The 21,847-nt window shown below is 39.7% G+C and overlaps 1 protein-coding gene across 3 annotated transcripts in view; it reads right to left on the bottom strand.

Moving 5' to 3' along the window:
* Positions 1–21,847, bottom strand: part of CACNA1H (calcium voltage-gated channel subunit alpha1 H) — a 300,253-nt gene that overhangs the window by 253,544 nt on the left and 24,862 nt on the right. For all 3 annotated transcript variants that reach the window (XM_075318332.1, XM_075318334.1, XM_075318333.1), the window contains one exon: positions 5,587–5,720. In XM_075318332.1, the coding sequence (XP_075174447.1) occupies positions 5,587–5,720 (134 nt within the window). The remainder of the gene's footprint in view (positions 1–5,586; positions 5,721–21,847) is intronic.

The raw sequence follows: 21,847 nt of genomic DNA, 5'->3' as shown, positions 1-21,847 counted from the left end.
TGTATTATACACTAGACTTGTGCGTTATATAATAGTTTGTGCAAAACGCGCACCTGTACCCTGCCACCGACTGCCACACACGTGCTGTTTTTAAATGCAAGCACGGACGCAATAAGAACCTAACTGGTTTTTAGGAGCGACAATTACTGAGAAGTCTGACACTATCAGACACTGCTGACTGACGTGTATTATACACTAGACTTGTGCGTTATATAATAGTTTGTGCAAAACGCGCACCTGTACCCTGCCACCGACTGCCACACACGTGCTGTTTTTAAATGCAAGCACGGACGCAATAAGAACCTAACTGGTTTTTAGGAGCGACAATTACTGAGAAGTCTGACACTATCAGACACTGCTGACTGACGTGTATTATACACTAGACTTGTGCGTTATATAATAGTTTGTGCAAAACGCGCACCTGTACCCTGCCACCGACTGCCACACACGTGCTGTTTTTAAATGCAAGCACGGACGCAATAAGAACCTAACTGGTTTTTAGGAGCGACAATTACTGAGAAGTCTGACACTATCTGGACTGTTTTACACTGTGTACACCAGCCCCAGATATGATGAAGGCTGGTATACGGTCACCACTAGGAATGGCTATATATACCCTGCCTGCCTGCCTGTATACTGCTACAATAGTCCTGACAAGGACTCTTCTGGTCACTAGCCTGTATTCCGACCTGGCTATACCCTGCCTGTATATAGCAACAATAGTCCTGAGAAGGACTCTGCTACTGTACTCCGACCTGGCTATACCCTGCCTGCCTGTATACAACTAGAATAGTCCTGAGAAGGACTTCTGGTCACACTGTTTGCAGCCCTGCTCCGGAACTAACTATAAAGGGCCGCAAAGCTTTCCCTGAATCAGCGACACTCTCCCTACACTCACTGTCAGAATAGCTGTGAGCAGAGCACAGCGCGCCGGCCTATATAAAGGCTCGGTGACGCTGTGCAGGCCGGCCAATCACTGCAATTCCACAACTAACAGGGCTGTGGCATTGCAGTGGTCTGCCAGCCAATCCCTGCATGAGGGCTGGCTCTCAAAAGAGCGCCAACATGCAGAAATGAAGACCACGAGTAAAGCACGAGTATCGCGAGATTACTCGGTCCCCGCCGAGCAGCCCGAGTACAGTGATACTCGTGCGAGTACCGAGTAGTGACAAGCATGCTCGCTCATCACTAGTGTTTACGTGTTTTTGTCTTCTTTTTTTGATTTATTAATTTTTTAGCGTGTTTACGGGTTTTTGTCTTTTTTCTTTTGTGCGTGTGTGTGGTATTTTTACATAACCGGATGGCAGTTCGGTAATAAACAACTCCCCCAGTCAGTTCACTATTCTCTCTGGCTTTCTCGCTGGCACAGACAACGTGTCCTCTTATGGCAATCAGAATGTTCTCTGGAATTTACAGTCGGAATTAAGAAGACAGAAAAACACAACATAACAGACTTTACGGGACGGTGACTAAGCAGCTGCGGGGCCGTATCAGATACAAATGAATAAAACCGCACAAACAAATTAGTGCTCTCTATTAGACCGTTCATTGGCTGTAAAGTGTGTGACCGCAGAGCTCGCCGGTGCCAGACACCAGACCTGGCAAAACACTGCAGGGTAATGGAGCCAATATTGCTGCTGCTGCAATACTGCACGATAGTGAACATAGAAAAGTGGATTTTACAGCTCGAAACCTCCAGCGGCCCAATTTCTAAAATGTCCCAGACAATGCAGCAATCACAAATCACAACCAGAAAATGATATAATGGATCCGTGCTGTTCTGGGCAATGTGAAGAGACCGTCACCAAGAATAGTTATATTCTTGTACATAGGGGCAGTATTATAGTAGTTATATTCTTGTATATAGTGGGCAGTATTATAGTAGTTATATTCTTGTACATAGGGGCAGTATTATAGTAGTTATATTCTTGTACATAGGGGGCAGTATTATAGTAGTTATATTCTTGTACATAGGAACAGTATTATAGTAGTTATATTCTTGTATATAGGGGGCAGTATTATAGTAGTTATATTCTTGTATATAGAGGACAGTATTATAGTAGTTATATTCTTGTACATAGGAGCAGTATTATAGTAGTTATATTCTAGTACATAGGGACAGTATTATACTAGTTATATTCTTGTACATAGGGGCAGTATTATAGTAGTTATATTCTTGTACATAGGGGGCAGTATTATAGTAGTTATATTCTTGTACATAGGAGCAGTATTATAGTAGTTATATTCTTGTATATAGGGGGCAGTATTATAGTAGTTATATTCTTGTATATAGAGGACAGTATTATAGTAGTTATATTCTTGTACATAGGAGCAGTATTATAGTAGTTATATTCTTGTACATAGCGGCAGTATTATAGTAGTTATATTCTTGTACATAGGAGCAGTATTATAGTAGTTATATTCTTGTACATAGGAGCAGTATTATAGTAGTTATATTCTTGTACATAGGGTCAGTATTATAGTAGTTATATTCTTGTACATAGGGGGCAGTATTATAGTAGTTATATTCTTGTACATAGGAGCAGTATTATAGTAGTTATATTCTTGTACATAGGAGCAGTATTATAGTAGTTATATTCTTGTACATAGGGGCAGTATTATAGTAGTTATATTCTTGTACATAGGAGCAGTATTATAGTAGTTATATTCTTGTACATAGGAGCAGTATTATAGTAGTTATATTCTTGTACATAGGGGCAGTATTATAGTAGTTATATTCTTGTACATAGGAGCAGTATTATAGTAGTTATATTCTTGTATATAGGGGCAGTATTATAGCAGTTATATTCTTGTACATAGGGGCAGTATTATAGTAGTTATATTCTTGTACATAGGGGGCAGTATTATAGTAGTTATATTCTTGTACATAGGGGCAGTATTATAGTAGTTATATTCTTGTATATAGGGGGCAGTATTATAGTAATTATATTCTTGTACATAGGGGGCAGTATTATAGTAATTATATTCCTGTACATAGGGGGCAGTATTATAGTAGTTATATTCTTGTATATAGGGGCAGTATTATAGTAGTTATTTTCTTGTACATAGGGGGCAGTATTATAGTAGTTATATTCTTGTACATAGGGGCAGTATTATAGTAGTTATATTCTTGTACATAGGGGGCAGTATTATAGTAGTTATATTCTTGTACATAGGGGCAGTATTATAGTAGTTATATTCTTGTACATAGGGGCAGTATTATTGTAGTTATATTCTTGTACATAGGGGGCAGTATTATAGTAGTTATATTCTTGTATATAGGGGCAGTATTATAGTAGTTATATTCTTGTACATAGGGGCCGTATTATAGTAGTTATATTCTTGTACATAGGGGCAGTATTATAGTAGTTATATTCTTGTACATAGGGGGCAGTATTATAGTAGTTATATTCTTGTACATAGGGGCAGTATTATAGTAGTTATATTCTTGTATATAGGGGGCAGTATTATAGTAATTATATTCTTGTACATAGGGGCAGTATTATAGTAATTATATTCTTGTACATAGGGGGCAGTATTATAGTAGTTATATTTTTGTACATAGGGGGCAGTATTATAGTAGTTATATTCTTGTACATAGGAGCAGTATTATAGTAGTTATATTCTTGTACATAGGAGCAGTATTATAGTAGTTATATTCTTGTACATAGGGGCAGTATTATAGTAGTTATATTCTTGTACATAGGAGCAGTATTATAGTAGTTATATTCTTGTACATAGGAGCAGTATTATAGTAGTTATATTCTTGTACATAGGGGCAGTATTATAGTAGTTATATTCTTGTACATAGGAGCAGTATTATAGTAGTTATATTCTTGTATATAGGGGCAGTATTATAGCAGTTATATTCTTGTACATAGGGGCAGTATTATAGTAGTTATATTCTTGTACATAGGGGGCAGTATTATAGTAGTTATATTCTTGTACATAGGGGCAGTATTATAGTAGTTATATTCTTGTATATAGGGGGCAGTATTATAGTAATTATATTCTTGTACATAGGGGGCAGTATTATAGTAATTATATTCCTGTACATAGGGGGCAGTATTATAGTAGTTATATTCTTGTATATAGGGGCAGTATTATAGTAGTTATTTTCTTGTACATAGGGGGCAGTATTATAGTAGTTATATTCTTGTACATAGGGGCAGTATTATAGTAGTTATATTCTTGTACATAGGGGGCAGTATTATAGTAGTTATATTCTTGTACATAGGGGCAGTATTATAGTAGTTATATTCTTGTACATAGGGGCAGTATTATTGTAGTTATATTCTTGTACATAGGGGGCAGTATTATAGTAGTTATATTCTTGTATATAGGGGCAGTATTATAGTAGTTATATTCTTGTACATAGGGGCCGTATTATAGTAGTTATATTCTTGTACATAGGGGCAGTATTATAGTAGTTATATTCTTGTACATAGGGGGCAGTATTATAGTAGTTATATTCTTGTACATAGGGGCAGTATTATAGTAGTTATATTCTTGTATATAGGGGGCAGTATTATAGTAATTATATTCTTGTACATAGGGGCAGTATTATAGTAATTATATTCTTGTACATAGGGGGCAGTATTATAGTAGTTATATTTTTGTACATAGGGGGCAGTATTATAGTAGTTATATTCTTGTACATAGGGGGCAGTATTATAGTAGTTATATTCTTGTACATAGGGGCAGTATTATAGTAGTTATATTCTTGTACATAGGGGCAGTATTATAGTAGTTATATTCTTGTATATAGGGGACAGTATTATAGTAGTTATATTCTTGTACATAGGGGCAGTATTATAGTAGTTATATTCTTGTACATAGGGGGCAGTATTATAGTAGTTATATTCTTGTACATAGGGGCAGTATTATAGTAGTTATATTCTTGTACATAGGGGCAGTATTATAGTAGTTATATTCTTGTATATAGGGAACAGTATTATAGTAGTTATATTCTTGTACATAGGGGGCAGTATTATAGTAGTTATATTCTTGTACATAGGGGCAGTATTATAGTAGTTATATTCTTGTATATAGGGGACAGTATTATAGTAGTTATATTCTTGTACATAGGGGCAGTATTATAGTAGTTATATTCTTGTACATAGGGGGCAGTATTATAGTAGTTATATTCTTGTACATAGGGGCAGTATTATAGTAGTTATATTCTTGTACAGAGGGGACAGTATTATAGTAGTTATATTCTTGTACATAGGGGCAGTATTATAGTAGTTATATTCTTGTACATAGGGAAGAAAGCAGACTTTTTATGGTCTCATATAAATACTATAAGGCCATGTGCACACGTTCAGTATTTGGGGAGTTTTTTACCTCAGTATTTGTATTTAGATCCAGGAGTGGAACAATCAGAGGAAAGGTATAATGGAAGCTTCTGTATCTTTTATCCAGTCCTGATTTTGGCTTACTAATACTGGGGTAATAAAGCCACCATATACTGATCGTGTGCACGAGGCCTAACAGTCTGGATAATGAGATACCCGATACCTCGGAGATATCTACATCACGGCGGTGGAGGAGCTGATATCCCTCCGGACATAATTTACTACTCACCCAGCCATGACGATAAAAAAATCCAGTCTGTTCCACGTGTCTCCCAGGTAGCACTTCTGCCCAAAGATGCCCAATGCTATCATCTTAATGACCATTTCCACCGCAAAGAAAGCGAAGATGAAGCCATCAAATGCCTGGAGCGGAAGAGAAAGACAAATCCGTATTACCATTGATTCAATTTACTTCTAGAAGACCAACTCCTGTTATTTCCTATGAGACGGATACACCTGCACGGCCCAGTGCACCCATCACACTGCAGGCAAATAACAATTAGGAGCAGATTGCATGTCAGCTTCTCTCCCAATCTCCTCCTGGCTGCTGCTGGTGGTAGTCCGCTAACAGGGATGGGTGGAAAACAGCCCAACATCAATCTGCCTGGTGCCCTGTAAAGAATATCCGGCCTCCTCCAACCTCCATATACTAAGAGCCAAGTGACCAATATGGAGTCACTTACATCCCCTGTGACCCGAAACCTGTAAAAATGAGACGAGATCACTCCCTGAAGCCAAGAAAGGTTCTACAGACGTCTAACGTCTAGCTATCATTTCTTTCCTTCCTTTCTCCTCTTTCCTTCGCCTTCCTTTTTATCCTTTTCTTTTCTTCTGTGTTTTCTCCCTTCCTTTCTCCATTCCTTTTTTTCCATTCCTTTTGTTTTCCCTCCTTCCATTTTTCTGCTATTTTCCCCTTTATTCCATTCATTGTTTCAATATATCCCATTCCGTTTCCTTTTTTCTATTCTTTTCCTCTTCCTTTAGTCCTTCTTTCCATTTCTCTCAGCTTCCTTCCTTTTTGGTTTTTGTTCCTCTCTCCATTTTTCCTTTCTGTTTTTTTTTTAATTTCTTTCCAATTCTTTATTTTTTTCTGTTTGATTACCCCTCCTTCCTTCTTTCATTCCTTTCTCCTTCCTTCCCTCTCCTTTCTTCCTTCTCCTTATTTCCTCTCTTTTATTCCTTCCTTCCTCTACCTTCCTTACTGCCTTCCTTTCTCTTCCATCCTTCCTCTTGTGTTTCTTTCCCCTTCCTTCCTCTTGTGTTTCTTTCCCCTTCCTTCCTCTTGTGTTTCTTTCCCCTTCCTTCCTCTTGTGTTTCTTTCCCCTTCCTTCCTCTTGTGTTTCTTTCCCCTTCCTTCCTCTTGTGTTTCTTTCTTCTTCCTTCCTCTTGTGTTTCTTTTCTTCCTTCCTCTTGTGTTTCTTTCCCTTTCCTTCATCTTTCTTCCTTCCTCTTGTGTTTCTTTCCCCTTCCTTCCTCTTGTGTTTCTTTCCCCTTCCTTCCTCTTGTGTTTCTTTCCCCTTCCTTCCTCTTGTGTTTCTTTCCCCTTCCTTCCTCTTGTGTTTCTTTCCCCTTCCTTCCTCTTGTGTTTCTTTCCTCTTCCTTCCTCTTGTGTTTCTTTTCTTCCTTCCTCTTGTGTTTCTTTCCCTTTCCTTCATCTTTCTTCCTTCCTCTTGTTTCTTTCCCCTTCCTTCCTCTTGTGTTTCTTTCCCCTTCCTTCCTCTTGTGTTTCTTTCCCCTTCCTTCCTCTTGTGTTTCTTTCCCCTTCCTTCATCTTGTGTTTCTTTCCCTTTCCTTCATCTTTCTTCCTTCCTCTTGTTTCTTTTTCCTTTCTTCCCCTTGTGTTTCTTTCCCCTTCCTTCCTCTTGTGTTTCTTTCTCCTTCCTTCCTCTTGTGTTTCTTTCTCCTTCCTTCCTCTTGTGTTTCTTTCTCCTTCCTTCCTCTTGTGTTTCTTTCCCCTTCCTTCCTCTTGTGTTTCTTTTCCCTTCCTTCCTCTTGTGTTTCTTTCCCCTTCCTTCATCTTTCTTCCTTCCTCTTGTGTTTCTTTCCCCTTCCTTCATCTTTCTTCCTTCCTCTTGTGTTTCTTTCCCCTTCCTTCATCTTTCTTCCTTCATCTTTCTTCCTTCCTCTTGTGTTTCTTTCCCCTTCCTTCCTCTTGTGTTTCTTTCTCCTTCCTTCCTCTTGTGTTTCTTTCTCCTTCCTTCCTCTTGTGTTTCTTTCCCCTTCCTTCCTCTTGTGTTTCTTTCTCCTTCCTTCCTCTTGTGTTTCTTTCCCCTTCCTTCCTATTTTGTTTCTTTCCCCTTCCTTCCTCTTGTGTTTCTTTCCCCTTCCTTCATCTTTCTTCCTTCCTCTTGTGTTTCTTTCTTCTTCCTTTATCTTTCTTCCTTCCTCTTGTGTTTCTTTGAACCTCCTTCATCTTTCTTCCTTTCTCTTGTGTTTCTTTCCCCTTCCTTCATCTTTCTTCCTTCCTCTTGTGTTTCCTTCCCCTTCCTTCATCTTTCTTCCTTCCTCTTGTGTTTCCTTCCCCTTCCTTCATCTTTCTTCCTTCCTCTTGTGTTTTTTCCCCTTCCTTCATCTTTCTTCCTTCCTCTTGTGTTTCTTTCCCCTTTCTTCTTCCTGTGTTCATTTCCCCTTCCTCTTGTGTTTATTTCCCCTTCCTTCCTCTTGTGTTTATTTCCCCTTCCTTCCTCTTGTGTTTATTTCCCCTTCTTTCCTCTTGTGTTTATTTCCCCTTCCTTCCTCTTGTGTTTCTTTCCCCTTCCTTACTCTTGTGTTTCTTTCCCCTTCCTTCCTCTTGTGTTTCTTTCTCCTTCCTCTTGTGTTTCTTTCCCTGCCTTCCTTTTGTGTTTCTTTCCCCTTCCTTCCTCTTGTGTTTCTTTATCCTTCCTTCCTCTTTTGTTTATTTCCTTCCTTTCTTCCTCTTGTGTTTATTTCCCCTTCCTTTCTTCCTCTTGTGTTTATTTCCCTTTCCTCTTGTGTTTTCTTTCCCCTTCCATCCTTCCTCTAGTGTTTATTTCCCCTTCCTTCCTTTAGCTCTCTTTTCTGTTCTTTCCTTTATCGCTGACTCTCATTCTTGCATTGATTTTTTCCCTATACTTTGTAGAATTGTCTCCGTTTTTCACCGCCGCTCGTTATGTTTCCACCGAATCCTCTCTACAATTGACTTTCTTGCTGTTGCGGCTCTCGTAGTCATACAGTATTTTCCTGCGCTGCTGCCGCTGGGTAGTGAACAGGATGAGGTGACATTATTAGTGACTTGCTCTGGATATAACGGAAATCGGGCTAGCCACAATCCTGGAGCAGAGACACATACTGGATAATGCGAATAAAGAAGAACATTCTATCTTCCGTCATACCGAGCGCCACAGTCACTGTATACACCTGAAAGTCGTACACATTATAGGTAGGGCAGACTCATGGAAGTCCTTTAAATAAAATTTCACTTTGGTACCCAAGCTTGACCATGAACCCCATATAAGTCAATGGAGATCTGAATTTTTGTGCTGAAAAATGGCTGTAAACTGGTCGTAGTAAGGCCTAGGGGGCTGCAGAGGGAAGCAAAATGGGGGCAATTTTCCTGCAAACAAATGTGGATAGAGAATAAATAGAAAAAAAATAAGACATGAACTCCCACCTATACTTGATAAACAGCGCAGGTAAAGCAGACAACACCAGGCTGCAACCCTCAGCTGTCAGCTTTACCTTGGTTAGTTATCAAAATTAGAGGGATTGCCATAAACAATTTAAAAACGGTGTGGACTCTGTCCTATTTTTAACCAGCCAAGGTAAAGCAGACAGCTGCAGGCTGGTATTATCAGGGTGGGAAGGCCCATGGATATTTGGCCCTTCCCAGACTAAAAATAGCAACCTGCAGCCACCTCAGAAGTGGCGCATCCATTACTTGTACCAATTCTGGTTCTTTACTCGGCTCTTCCCGATTGCCCTGGTGTGGTGGCAAATCGGGGTAATGGTAGTCAGGGTTGATGTCAGCTGCAAATTGACTGCTGGCATCAAGCCTAGTGGTTAGTAATGGATAGGGGTCTATCAGACACCACCATTATTAACACGGCAAAAACAAGTTTATTTGAATACAGACTCCTCCACGCGCCCTTGTTCACCAACTTATTACTCCAAAATAAATCTTGGAAGTTCTGACGTAATCCAATAGAGTGATGTCCCACGATGCCCATTGATTCCTATGGGGCTTAGTTCTTAGAACGAGGCTCCAAAGGAATCGTTGGGCGTTGTGGGATGTTACTCTTTGGCTTATGCAGTAACAAACAGGATTTACTTTGAAGTAATAAATTAGTGAATGAGGGAGTGTGGGGGAGTTTTTATTTCCCAAATGGATTACGTCAGAACTTCTAGGATTTCCTTTGAAGTAATAAATTGGTGAACCAAGGTGTGTGGGCAAGTCTTTATTCAAATAAACTTTTTCTTCCCTGTGTGTATCTTTTTGTTAACTCTATACATGCTGGGTTAGTAATGTGGATGTCTGCTAGAAGCCAGTCCATTATTAACCTCTTGACTTGATGTCAGCTGACACTTCACAGCTGGCATCAATCCCGAAAGTATTACCCAGATAATCATCACACCAGGGCAATCGGGAAGAGCTGGGTTCAGTGCTAGAATTGGAGCATCTAAATGATATGCCATTTCTGGGGCAGCTGTGGGCTGCTATTTTTAGGCTGGAGAGGGCCAAATAACAATGGGCCTTCCCAGCCTGACAATACCAGCCCTCAGCTGTCTGCTTTACCTTGGCTGGTTATAAAAATAGGTCGGAGCCTATGCCATTTTAAAAACCGTTGCGAGATCCCCTCTATTTTTGATAACCAGCCAAGGTAAAGCTTCAGCTGAGGGCTAGAATTATCAGGCTGGGAAGGTCCATGTTTATTTGGCCCTTCCCAGCCTAAAAATAGCAGCCCACAACTACCTCAGGAGGGGTGCATCCATTAGCAAACCCTCAACTGTCTGCTTTACCTGAGCTAGTTATCAAAAATAGGCTGAATCCAAGTCATTTTTTAATTTTTTTGCTATCTTTATTGTTCACAGCACCAAACAGGCAATGACCTGCAACCATAAACCAAAAGATTAAGATTTGTGCTGCCTCAACCACTCACCAAATTACATTGGTGAGGTTTCAAAATGATCTGACCCTTTGGCACTGCTTAGAGATTTCTGGGCTAATAGCCATCAGATTCAATGGCATTTTGATTAGAATGTTTTGTTTTAGCAAGAGAAATCTCTGAGCCATGCCAAAGTGTTTGATCTCTTTATAAAGCCTTATCATTATGGAAATTTATGTTAGTCCCAGGTCACACACATCAGATATTTCATCATCTTACTTTATAAGACCCTTTGGTATGGAAATGACATAAAATGCTAAATTAGTTGGCCTTGAACTAAAAAAAAACCCATTCTCTTAGAATCTTGTGATGAATTTTTTTGATAAGTAGAAATCTCTAAGCAGTGCCAAAGGGTCTGATCTCTCTATACAGCCCTATATACAAGTAACTGGCAAAGTGTATGATCTGGCTTTTATACTAGTTTTCATCAGGAAAGGTCTCTATGAAGTGATCCGATCCTTTGGCACCGCTCAGAGATTTCTGTTACTCAAAGTTCAACACAATCACTCTGAGCAATGTGTCATTTAAAGCGATGGCTCTAAGCCCAGAAATCTCTAAGCAGTGCCAAAAGGTCTGATATCTCTATACAGACCTAGAATTATGGAAATCATATTCACACTTTCGTGTAGAATGCTTTAGGGTTCAGAACCTTTGACACGGCTCGGATTGAAGCTTGAAGTATCCTTTACTTATAGGATTTGACATTATATTCTAAGTAGTGCTAAATGGTCTGATCCCTCTGTAGAATCTGAGCATGATGTTAGTTTTCTCACCTTGACGAAGGTCTCGGTATAGAGATCAGGCCCTTTGGTACCACTTAGAACTTTCTGAGACAAGATTTATAAATCTGAAGGCCCCTGTTACTTAGAATGTATGTGATCTGAACCACCATTACTTTACAGGATTAAAGGGATTGTAGAGAGATCAGACCCTTTGATACTACTTAGAGATTGTTTATTACTTAAGATTCATTGATCTAAAGGCCACTTTGCTTATAATTTTAAGCCATATTTCCAGTAAAAGAAATCACTGAACAGTTCCAAAGGGCCTGATCTCTCTATTCTGGACACACATATGAAGATTACCAGTAAAAGAAATCTCCAAGCAGTGTCAAAGGGTTTGATTTCCTACAAGTCGGAAGATAACACTTTATAAGTGAATGATTTACGACCACCTCTAATATCCAAAATGATAGAGCTTTTTAGATTGATCAGATCCTTTGGCACTGCTCAGAGACTTCTATTTTCCTTTATCTGTTTGCTAATGATTTTAGGTGGTATTTCCAGTTGTAGATAGATCAGACCCTTTGGCACTGCTCAGAGATTTCACATTTCCTTTTTCATTTATCTGTTGGCTACTGATTTTAGTTTAGGTCCTATTTCCAGTAACAGAAGGCTCTGAGCAGTGCTAAAGGGCTTTGATGTCTCCATAGAGTTCCATATACACATGTGAAGATAATACTGAGGAAGTGTTTTCACTAATTTCAAGTTCTTATTTTCTTCCCCTTTGGCACTGCTCAGCATTTCTTTTTTTTTTTAACAGAAAATAAGTTAAATTGGATGTCCCTTTAGAATTTTATGCCAGTTTTCCAGTAAAAATAAACACCCAGTGTCGTGCCAAAGGGTCTGATCAGCGCTGCCATCTTGGCATTACAACCATGACTGGTGTATGGGGCCCGGTGAAGAGGGGCGGTGTAGAAGGTGTATTATGAAAAGGGGCGGTGTAGAGGGTGTATTATGGAGAGGAGCAGTGTAGAAGGTGTATTATGGAGAGGGGCGGTGTAGAAGGTGTATTATGGAGAGGGGAGGTGTAGAAGGTGTATTATGGAGAGAGGCGGTGTAGAGGGTGTATTATGGAGAGGGGCGGTGTAGAAGGTGTATTATGGAGAGGGGAGGTGTAGAAGCTGTATTATGGAGAGAGGCGGTGTAGAGGGTGTATTATGGAGAGGGGCGGTGTAGAAGGTGTATTATGGAGAGGGAGCGGTGTAGAGGGTATATTATGGAGAGGGGAAATGTTGAAGGTGTATTATGGAGATGGGCGGTGTAGAGTGTGTATTATGGAGAGGGGCAGTGTAGAAGGAGTATGATAGAGAGAGGCGGTGTAGAGGGTGTATTATGGAGAGGGGAGGTGTAGAGGGTGTATTATGGAGATGGGAGGTGTAGAAGATGTATTATGGAGAAGGGCGGTGTAGAAGGTGTATTATGGAGAGAGGCGGTGTAGATGGTGTATTATGGAGATGGCCTGTGTAGAAAGTGTATTATGGAGAGGGGAGGTGTAGAAGGTGTATTATGGAGAGGGGAGGTGTAGAAGGTGTATTATGGAGATGGGCAGTGCAGCGTGTGTATTATGGAGAGGGGAGGTGTAGAAGGTGTATTATGGAGATGGGCGGTGTAGAAGGTGTATTATGGAGAGGGGCGGTGTAGAAGGTGTATTATGGAGAGAGGCGGTGTAGAAGGTGTATTATGGAGAGGGGCGGAGTAGAGGGTGTATTATGGAGAGGGGTGGTGTAGAAGGTGTATTATGGAGAGGGGCGGTGTAGACTGTGTATTATGGAGAGAGGCAGTGTAGAGTGTGTATTATGGAGAGGGGCGGTGTCGAAGATTTATTTTGGAGAGGGGCGGTTTTGAGGGTGTATTATGGAGAGATGGGTGGGTGTAGAAGATGTATTATGGAGAGGGGCAGTGTTGAGGGTGTATTATAGAGAGAGGCAGTATAGAAGGTGTATTATGGAGAGAGGCAATTTAGAGGGTGTATTATGGAGAGAGGCGGTGTAGAAGGTGTATTATGGATATGGGCAGTGTAAAAGGTGTATTATGGAGATGGGCGGTGTAGAAGGTGTATTATAGAGAGGGGAGGTGTAGAAGGTGTATTATAGAGAGGGGAATGTGTAGAGGGTGTATTATGGAGAGGGGCAGTATAGAGGGTGTATTATGGAGAGGGGCGATGTAGAAGGTGTATTATGGAGAGGGGCGATGTAGAAAGTGTATTATGGAGAAGCAATCGTGTAGAGGGTGTATTATGGAAAGGGGCGATGTAGAAGGTGTATTATAGAGAAGGGATTGTGTAGAGGGTATATTATGGAGATGGGCGGTGTAGAAGGTGTATTATGGAGAGGGGAGGTGTAGAAGGTGTATTATGGAGAGGGTAGTGTAGAGGGTTTATTATGGAGAGGGGTGGTCTAGAGGGTGTATTATGGAGAGGGGATCGTGTAGAGGGTGTATTATGGAGAGGGGCGGTGTAGAAGGTGTATTATGGAGAGGTGTGGTGTAGAGGGTGTATTATGGAGAGGTGTGGTGTAGAGGGTGTATTATGGAGAGGGGCGGTGTAGAGGGTGTATTATGGAGAGGGGCCATGACTATGCTGAGCTTTAAGAGCTACAAGTCATTGGTTTGAATGTTGCTTTGCTTAGAATGTTGTGTCGAATTTTCAGCGATGGAAATCTCTACGTTGTGCCAAAGGGGTTTAAGTTTTTTTTGTAGAGATGATCGTGTCAGATCACCTGTAAGTATGAAGATCATTTTAACTGGATTTGCTCTTTAATCCCAGCTGGATTACATGATCACCATACGCAGTGATCCGTGGTAGCCCTGCATGCTGTAGCGCGGTATTTGAGGTCAGCAGCCTCGTGCAGCACAATAACAATATTTCCGTGTTTTCTTCGCCATGATTACCGCTGTCTGCATGAACTTTCAATCCTTCTTGAAAGCGGCTGCCAAAAAACACGCTGTGATGTGAACTGTCGAGGCGGCTGCCAGGAGCCCCGGCTCCCTTTGTCCTACACTTTTTTTTTTGCAGAGATGGAATATATTTAGCCCATTCGTGCCGCGTGACGACAGCCAGCGAAAATGTGAACATGCTAACCAGTGCAGAGCAGCGCAATGACAATTTAATTGGCCCTGCAATACCAGTCAGTATAGACCGGAGGGTACTGTACAGGCGCTGGCTTCACGGTGGAGGAGATGTAGGGTGTAGCAGATCTGAGTTTGTCATATGCAGCAGAGCTAGGATTGTTAGATGTATAAGAGATCGGATGGTTAGAGTAGCAGAACAGAGCTTGTCAGATACAGCGGTGGCGTAAAAGGGGTTAAAGGGGTGAGTATCCAAATTGTGTGCTCCACAGCCACCTCTTGGTATGAGCTTGTCATGGGCAGCAACCAAGATGCCCAACTCTCAGTATGATAAAGAGGGCTTTATCATCTTGGTTGCTGCCCATGCATAGCGCAGCAGCCAAAGACAAACTCATCTCAAATGCTGAGCTCGGTATAGGAGTTGGTGGCAACTATCTGAGACCTGGCAGTGCTGCCCAAATTTTTAGACCCCCATAAACTTTTAGCAATGACCCCTTTGGCCCCTTAACACTACACCATCGCCGTATCTGGTAAACTCTCCTCTGCTGCTCTAACCATCCAGACTCTGCTGCATGTGACTGCTGCTCTCTGCGACAGAGATGATAGAGGCTGTGCAGATAATGAATCATGTGCCATGCGCTGTGCTCTCCCGCAGCTCCCTGCCTCTTCTCTCACGTGTAATTTTGCAAGAGGAAAGACACAGACCAGCTGGTAGAGCTGTCCTAATTTCCTAGATATAAAAAAGTATAAAATATTTTTATGTTTTTGCACTTTTTTTCCCAACTTTTAACTGATGTGAGAACTGGGGTTCAGAGCTAGTGTTAGGGCTAGGGTTAGAACTGGTAGGGCTAAGATTAAAGCCACCAGAGATAGGGTTAGGGCTAGGGTTAGAACTGGTAGGGCTAAGATTAAAGCCACCAGAGATAGGGTTAGGGCTAGGGTTAGAACTGGTAGGGCTAAGATTAAAGCCAGAGCTAGGGTTAGGGCTAGGGTTAGAACTGGTAGGGCTAAGATTAAAGCCAGAGATAGGGTTAGGGTTATTACTGGTAGGGCTAAGATTAAAGCCAGAGATAGGGTTAGGGCTAGGGTTAGAACTGGTAGGGCTAAGATTAAAGCCAGAGATAGGGTTAGGGCTAGGGTTAGAACTGGTAGGGCTAAGATTAAAGCCAGAGATAGGGTTGGGGCTAGGGTTAGAACTGGTAGGGCTGAGATTAAAGCCAGAGATAGGGTTAGGGCTAGGGTTAGAACTGGTAGGGCTAAGATTAAAGCCAGAGATAGGGTTAGGGCTAGGGTTAGAACTGGTAAGGCTACGATTCAAGCCAGAGATAGGGTTAGGGTTAGGGTTAGAACTGGTAAGGCTAAGATTAAAGCCAGAGATAGGGTTAGGGCTAGGATTAGGGCTAGGGTTTGTGTTATGGCTGGGTAAGTGTTTGGGCTAGTCTTAGTATAAGGGCTAATGTTAATGCTAGAGTTAGCTGATGGGCTAGGACTAGTATTGCAGCTAGTGTTAGAGCCATGGTTAGGGCTTGGGTTAGTATTTGGGGTTAGGTTAGTATAATAGCTAGTGTTAGGTTAAGGTTAATAATAGGGCACAGGTTAGTGTTAGAGCTAGTGTTAAGGCTAGGATTAGTGTTAGGGTTAGTGTTAGGCATAAGTTTGATGTTACAGTTAGTGTTAGGGCTAGGGTTAAGGTTAATGGTAGGGCTTGGGTTAGTGTTAGAGGTAGTGTGATAGCTAGAATTAGTTTTACGGTTAGTTTTAAGACTATGGTTACTGTAGTGTTAGGGCTAGCATTAGCACTAGGATTAAGCTTAATGTTAAGGCATGGGTAAGTGTAGGACTAGGGATAGGTGTAGGATTAGTGTCAGGGATAAAGGTAGTGTTAGGGCTATTATTAAAGTATGGGGCTAGGGTTAGTGTTAGAGATAAGGTTGGTGTTATGGCTAGTGTTAAAGCTAGGGTTGTGCTAGTGTTAGGGTTAGGATTAGTGTTGGGGTTGGTGTTAGGTCTAGTGTTAGGACTAGGGTTAAGATTAATGTTAGGGTTAGTGTTAGAGCTAGTAATAGGGCTAGGATTTGTGTTAGGGTTCATGTTAGGGATAAGGTTGGTGTTAGGTCTAGTGTTATTACTGGGGTTAAGGTTAATGTTAGGGCTTGGGTAGTGTTATAGCAAATGTGAGGGCTAGAATTGATTTTAGGGTTAGTGTTAGGACTAAGGTTAGTAGTAGGACTAGGGTTAGTATTAGGGCTAATGTTAGAGCTAGTGTTAGGGCTAAGGTTAGAGGTAGGGCTAGGGTTAGTTGTAGGGCTAGAGTTAGTATTAGGGCTAATGTTAGAGCTAGGGTTAGGGCTAAAGTTAGTGTTAGGACTAGGGTTAGTGGTAGGGCTAAGGTTAGTGTTAGGACTAGGGTTAGTTGTAGGGCTAGGGTAGTATTAGGGCTAATGTTAGAGCTAGAGTTAGGGCTATGGTTAGTGTTAAGGCTAGGGTTAGTGGTAGGGCTAAGGTTAGTGTTAGGACTAGGTTTAGTTGTAGGACTAGGGTAGTATTAGGGCTAATGTTAGAGCTAGAGTTAGGGCTATGGTTAGTGTTAAGGCTAGGGTTAGTGGTAGGGCTAAGGTTAGTGTTAGGGCTAGGGTTAGCTAGGGTTAGTTGTATGGCTAAGGTTAGTATTAGGGCTAATGTTAGAGCTAGGGTTAGGGCTAAGGTTAGTGTTAAGGCTAGGGTTAATGGTAGGGCTAACGTTAGTGGTAGGGATAGGGTTAGTATTAGGGCTAATGTTAGAGCTAGGGTTAGATCTAGGGTTAGGGTCAGTATTAGGGCTAATGTTAGAGCTAGGGTTAGTGGTAGGGCTAAGGTTAGTGTTAAGGCTAGGGTTAGTGGTAGGGCTAACGTTAGTGGTAGGGATAGGGTTAGTATTAGGGCTAATGTTAGAGCTAGGGTTAGTGGTAGGGATAAGGTTAGTGTTAAGGCTAGGGTTAGTGGTAGGGCTAACGTTAGTGGTAGGGATAGGGTTAGTATTAGGGCTAATGTTAGAGCTAGGGTTAGTGGTAGGGCTAAGGTCAATATTGTGGCTAGGGTTAGGGCTAGGATTAGTGTTAGGGCTAGTGATAAGGTTACTAATAGGGCTTGAGTTAGTATTAGGGCTAATGTTAGAGCTAGGGTTAGGGCTAAAGTTAGTGTTAGGACTAGGGTTAGTGGTAGGGCTAAGGTTAGTGTTAGGACTAGGTTTAGTTGTAGGACTAGGGTAGTATTAGGGCTAATGTTAGAGCTAGGGTTAGGGCTAAGGTTAGTGTTAAGGCTAGGGTTAATGGTAGGGCTAACGTTAGTGGTAGGGATAGGGTTAGTATTAGGGCTAATGTTATTGCTAGGGTTAGAGCTAGGGTTAGGGTCAGTATTAGGGCTAATGTTAGAGCTAGGGTTAGTGGTAGGGCTAAGGTTAGTGTTAAGGCTAGGGTTAGTGGTAGGGCTAACGTTAGTGGTAGGGATAGGGTTAGTATTAGGGCTAATGTTAGAGCTAGGGTTAGTGGTAGGGCTAAGGTTAATATTGTGGCTAGGGTTAGGGCTAGGATTAGTGTTGGGGCTAGTGATAAGGTTACTAATAGGGCTTGAGTTAGTATTAGGGCTAAGGTTAGTATTTAGGCTAGTGTTGGGGATAGTGCTAAAGCGAGGTTACAGCTAGTGTTAGAGTCACGGTTAATGTTTGGGCTTGGATTAGGGCTAGGGAAAAACTATTTGCATAACCAACAAAAATATAATGAAAAATGTAAAAGTAAAAAAAAAATACTACAATATATACATTTTTAGTTTACATTTTTTTGTTGGATTTCAGCAAAAAGCAGGAAAATAAAGTAAAAGGCCAGGGGTCAAACTATAATTACACTAGTTTTTTGTTAAATTGCTTGGCATAGTAGAGCTGGGGTACACGGAGCAGGAGAGCTCGGATTGTCACACAGATTGTAGATGGGAGCGCTCGCACAGTAGAGCTAAGTTTGTCCGATGCAACCTGTAATAATCGGACGTAAACACCTAAAAATGTCAGATTCGGCAGATCTAGAAATGTGTGAGCTGGGATTTTCAGGCACATTAATGTATGGGGTGATCAGGCACAGCAGAGCTGAGTTTGTCAGATGCAGCAGAGCGAATAACACATTCAGCTCTGCCATATCTGTACATTAGCTCTGTAATGACAGACAAGAACAGTAGGCTACAATGACCTCATGTGACAAAAAATAACCCAAATTAGTGTGAGGGGGACGGGGCGCGCTGCGCTGTCTAATTACTGCACAATGCACCCCCGTAATTTGCTGTCAGCCTAATACAGTTACTCACAAGGGTACGGCCTGATTGATAGGAGCGGGGAAAATCATTTGGATTAGAATTATCTAAGCTCTGCCCTTCGCGCCCATTTTTTTTTTTTTTTTTTTTTTCCGCTTTAGCTTTTTCCTCTTCGTCTTCCATGACCCGTAACTTGTTTTTTGAGGGACGGCTTGCAATTTTAAATAACACCATTCATTTTGATATTAATTTCAATTATATTCCATTATACGACCCAAAAAAAGGGCAATTCTACAGCGTCCATTTTATTTATAATTAATTATAAATTAATAATTAATTATATTAATTTATAATATGAATTAATTAATTTTATTCTTTAATTTTTAATTGGGGAAAAGTGAAGTTATTAAATTTTTTTTATTTGTCTAATAGCTTATAAAAAAGAAAAAATCTTATAGATATAATATCTAATAATATGTTATAAATATGTAATATCTAAAATGTATCATATAATCATAAAATATTAATAATACTAAAAAATAATATATTTGTAAAAAAATATTATAAAGCGCAATGGAATAAATGGTGTTTTAATAAAAAAAAAATAAGAATAATAATATAATTTTATATAAATACAAATAAAATAACTTATTAATATAATATCTAATAATATAATAAAAAAATATATAATATATAATCATAAAATATTATTAATAATACTAAAAAGTATATGCTAAAAATATAATAATATAATTTTACATAAATACAAATAAAATAACTTATTATTATAATATCTAATATTATAATAAAATATCTAATATTATAATAAAATATTAATAATAATACTAAAATAAATATATAAATATATAATTTCTAAAATATATAATATATTCATAAAATATTAATAATACTAAAAAATAATATACTAAAAAACATATAATAAATCACCATGGAAAAAATGGCGCTATTATAATAAATAAAAATATAATAAAATAGAATTTGATATAACTACTGTACAAATAAAATACGTGTATCCGTTTTAACATCGTGTATTTTTTTGTATGTACTTGTATTGTTTACGTTGTAAAATATTTATGTAAATTGTTATAAATGTAAATTGTTTTTGTTTGATTTTTGCAACTGAGAGCTGTGTTTTTATAAATAAATTTTGCCTTTCTAAGTTAAAAAAAAAAAAAAAAAAATATAATACACCGCCATCTTGTTTCATAGGTGGCTCTTAGGTTTGCTCTATCTTTCAGATATTAACAGTAGCGATGGGAATGAGGATTTAGGACATAACAGTACGGGGTTTGAAGGAGTATTCCTATGTCGGACAGTTATGAACATGTCAATTTAAATAAAGTTTATTGAAACGAGTGCTGCACATAATAAACGCCCAGCACAGCTTCGGTCTGCGGATAACATGTCCGGGACTGTGACTACATGGGTATGTAAACACTGTTGAGGCCTAGTTCATTAAATCTGTCTTTGTTGCCCATAGCAACCAATCACAGTGCAGTTTTCATTCCACTAGAGCTGTTTGAAAAATGAGAGCTGAGCTCTGATTGGTTGCTAGAGGCAACAAAGATGGTGTGACTTTTAGAGCTTTGTTATAAATGAGGCCTTGTATGTGAGAAAGCCCCAGTCCAAGTCCATGATGGACCCAATCGGCTCCCATTACGTGGAGCGCATGTTTCAATAAACTTTATTTATAATAATCCAGACATCCTCTTAATTGTCCTTTAATGACACTGTCACCATGGAGAATATTCCTTGTGATTCCGCGACACGTTCTGCCAGTAAATGAAAACGTGGTCGTATCCTTAATTTACGGCTCCGCAGAGAGCCGCCATAACGTAGAAGAATATGGTCTACGTCCAGGAATATATGACCGCTCTGCAGCGACACTTTACGAGCTTGTTATAGCTGTAAAGATGTAGCGGAGCTTATATGTCACCGAGCTGCACGTCTCGGGACACGCAGTGATAAGTGTGGCCTTACCCTGCAGTCCTATGTAAGCACGATATACCGCTCTGTTGTGCTAAATTACAAACTCAGCTTTGCTATTTCTGTACATGATCCCAGTCATAACATAACAGTGCGCTAACTGGAAAACAATAGGTTAATTTTTTTTTTTTTTTAATTGTCCCTCTCGAGGTCTGGATTGCATGGGGATGCTTGTTCAGTGTCTGGAGGATTCATTGCTGTTAATAATATATAATGCTGCCTTCTATTTCTGTATGGGATTAAAATATAAAGTCAGATCCCACAAGATGAGCAGGAGGGGGACATTGTGCAGTTGTTGTGACAGAGGATACATGTGTGCCTGAGGAATTCACCGACAGAGAGAAAGATAGAGGGATAGATAGATAGATAGAAAGATAGATAGAGGGATAGATAGATAGAGGGATAGATAGATAGATAGATAGATAGAGAGATAGAGGGATAGATAGATAGATAGATAGAGGAATAGATAGATAGATAGATAGATAGATAGATAGATAGATAGATAGATAGATAGATAGATAGATAGATAGATAGATAGATAGAGGGATAGATAGATAGATAGATAGATAGAGGGATAGATAGATAGAGGGATAGATAGATAGATAGATAGAGGGATAGATAGATAGAGGGATAGATAGATAGAGGGATAGATAGATAGATAGATAGATAGATAGATAGAGGGATAGAGGGATAGATAGATAGATAGATAGATAGATAGATAGATAGATAGAGGGATAGATAGATAGATAGAGGGATAGATAGATAGATAGATAGATAGAGGGATAGATAGATAGAGGGATAGATAGATAGAGGGATAGATAGATAGATAGATAGATAGATAGATAGATAGATAGATAGATAGATAGATAGATAGATAGATAGATAGAGGGATAGATGGATAGATAGATAGATAGATAGATAGATAGAGGAATAGATGGATAGATAGATAGATAGATAGAGGGATAAATAGATAGATAGATAGATAGATAGAGGGATAGATAGATAGATAGATAGATAGATAGAGGGATAGATAGATAGAGGGATAGATAGATAGATAGATAGATAGATAGATAGATAGATAGATAGATAGATAGAGGGATAGATAGATAGATAGATAGATAGATAGATAGATAGATAGATAGATAGATAGATAGATAGAGGGATAGATAGATAGAGGGATAAATAGATAGATAGATAGATAGATAGATAGATAGATAGATAGATAGAGGGATAAATA

Source organism: Anomaloglossus baeobatrachus, chromosome 7 (assembly GCF_048569485.1).
Source record: "Anomaloglossus baeobatrachus isolate aAnoBae1 chromosome 7, aAnoBae1.hap1, whole genome shotgun sequence".
Classification (NCBI taxonomy): Eukaryota; Metazoa; Chordata; class Amphibia; order Anura; family Aromobatidae; genus Anomaloglossus; species Anomaloglossus baeobatrachus.
This window is presented reverse-complemented; position numbering and strand designations above follow the sequence as displayed.